Source organism: Camellia sinensis, chromosome 2 (genome assembly GCF_055761805.1).
Source record: "Camellia sinensis isolate YWXY chromosome 2, ASM5576180v1, whole genome shotgun sequence".
Lineage (NCBI taxonomy): Eukaryota > Viridiplantae > Streptophyta > Magnoliopsida > Ericales > Theaceae > Camellia > Camellia sinensis.
Window position 1 is genome coordinate 120,097,936 of NC_138962.1, and position 1,896 is coordinate 120,099,831.

The 1,896-nt window shown below is 44.9% G+C and overlaps 1 protein-coding gene across 1 annotated transcript; it reads right to left on the reverse strand.

The window, feature by feature from the left end:
• Positions 1-1,297: 1,297 nt before the first annotated feature.
• On the reverse strand, positions 1,298-1,690 carry LOC145818984 (uncharacterized). Its single transcript, XM_082912958.1, has one exon. The coding sequence runs from the start codon at positions 1,688-1,690 to the stop codon at positions 1,298-1,300; it is 393 nt and encodes a 130-aa protein (XP_082769084.1).
• Between the last annotated feature and the right edge of the window lie 206 nt (positions 1,691-1,896).

The window sequence follows — 1,896 nt, forward strand, 5'->3', positions numbered from 1 at the left end:
TCTCGACCTCAACGAGTCAACAAGAGAGATAACTGGGGCGGTGGCCAGTGAACCTCAACCAAGCGCCTCTGGTTTTGCTCCGTTGAACTTTCCGATGCGGTCGGTGGAGCAAAAAATGGCGGTGCAAACGGATATTGAGGCCAATCAGTATACTTTGAAGTCATGTGTGGAGACCATGACGGCGGTCACAAACCTGTCGTACCGGCTGCAGAGTAGGACAAATGAGGTGCAACAGTTAAACGCCCAACTGGCTCTGCTCCAACGCATATATAAGGATGCGCGAGCAGAGATAAGTGTGCTAAAGGCGGAAAATAAGGAGCTGAAGCGGAAGGCCACCGTGATGTTTCGATTTGGAGGTCCGCCATATGCTGCAGTGGAGGAGTACGGGGGAGTGAACGTGCTCGGTGGACTAGGAAGCACTGAGGCAACACCGTCAAAGGTCGCCCAGGGAGGCAAGAAGAAAAGACCGGCGGAAGAGGCGAAGAAGTGAGGTCGGTGGGTGGCCGTCTGCAAAAAAGAAAACAAATCCGTTGTTGTCGTGGGTGTTGGATTTGCGTTTTTTTTTTTTTTTTTGCTGTAAAATTCTGATCGGGGTTGATCCCCGGCATGAAGAAACAACAAGTTTGTGGAATGATGATTTTTTTTTTTTTGTGAAAAGTAAGGGAATCGAATAATAAAAAAAAAAATATGGAGATGGTGATGAAATGATAAGCATGGTGATGATGAATATATAATAATGAATAAAAATAATAAAGGATGGAGTGGGGAACAGGGCGAATCGAGAGCACCAATTAAGTTTTATAATAAAAAATAAAATTTGGGCGATGGATGGGTGTGATTAAAAAAGAAAAGTGAATTGGGTGTGCCCCTTTCTCTCTCTCTCTTACGGAAAAATGGTGAAGGAAACAAAATGTATAAACTAATGAAAAGAAAGCAAAATATATGTGTGTGTGTGTGTGTGTGTGTGGTTTTGGATTCTGAGTATGTGCATAATAATAATAATAAAATGAATGAGGAGAGAGAGGGTTTTATGTTTAAAGAAAAGAAGAGTGGGTAGATAATAGTAAAATAAAAAAAGAAACGAAAAGAGGGGACAAAACCCATGTGATAAAGTGGAGAGAGAGAGAAGAGGGTCAAGTCCCTCATGTGTCTTTATTTATTTTTGTATATCCATCTTTGCAGATCACCACTTGTTCATCCTCTCACCCCCTCGCCTCTGATTTTATTTTATTCCCTTTCTCTTCTAGCCGAGAGAGAGAGAGGGCCCTTTTGGATGCATGGTGTGTCTTTTCTTTATTCATTTTCCCACCGAGAGAGAGAATGTGAGAGTAGAGAGCAAACACTGAATAAACACAGTGTGCAGAGTATCCAAATGAGGAATTAGGGTTTCCCCTATGTACTGCGCCAATTGCGCGAAAATCAACAGCGCCGATTCGCGAAGCTTCGGATTGTCCGACGTGACGCACTGGAACATAAATGACAAGAGCTCCGGCCAGCCACCGTCAGGCAAGATCGAAGAAGCGAGCTTTGAAATGGTATCGCAAAGCTTCTTGGAGATGGTCTTGGCGGTTTCGCGGCCGACGCAATCCAAGAGAGTGGATTTGAGGGTGGACTGAGTGGCCGGAGAGAGATTGGGGTATATGTAAGAGTCGTCGCGAGTGAGCTGCTTGCGGAGGAGGATGGCGGACATGGCGCGAGCTTGAGAGAGAGGGAATAGGGGTGTGTTTGCTTGCAGAGATTGAAGAGAGACTCGGCGCAGGTCGTTGGCGGTGGACATGGAATTTGTTAGCAGTAGCAACAAGAAGATCAAATAATTTGTGGCAGCGGAGTGAATGTATGTGTAGCAAAATTCTAGCGGACTAGGTTGAGGTCCGGCGGAAAAATACTAAATTCTTA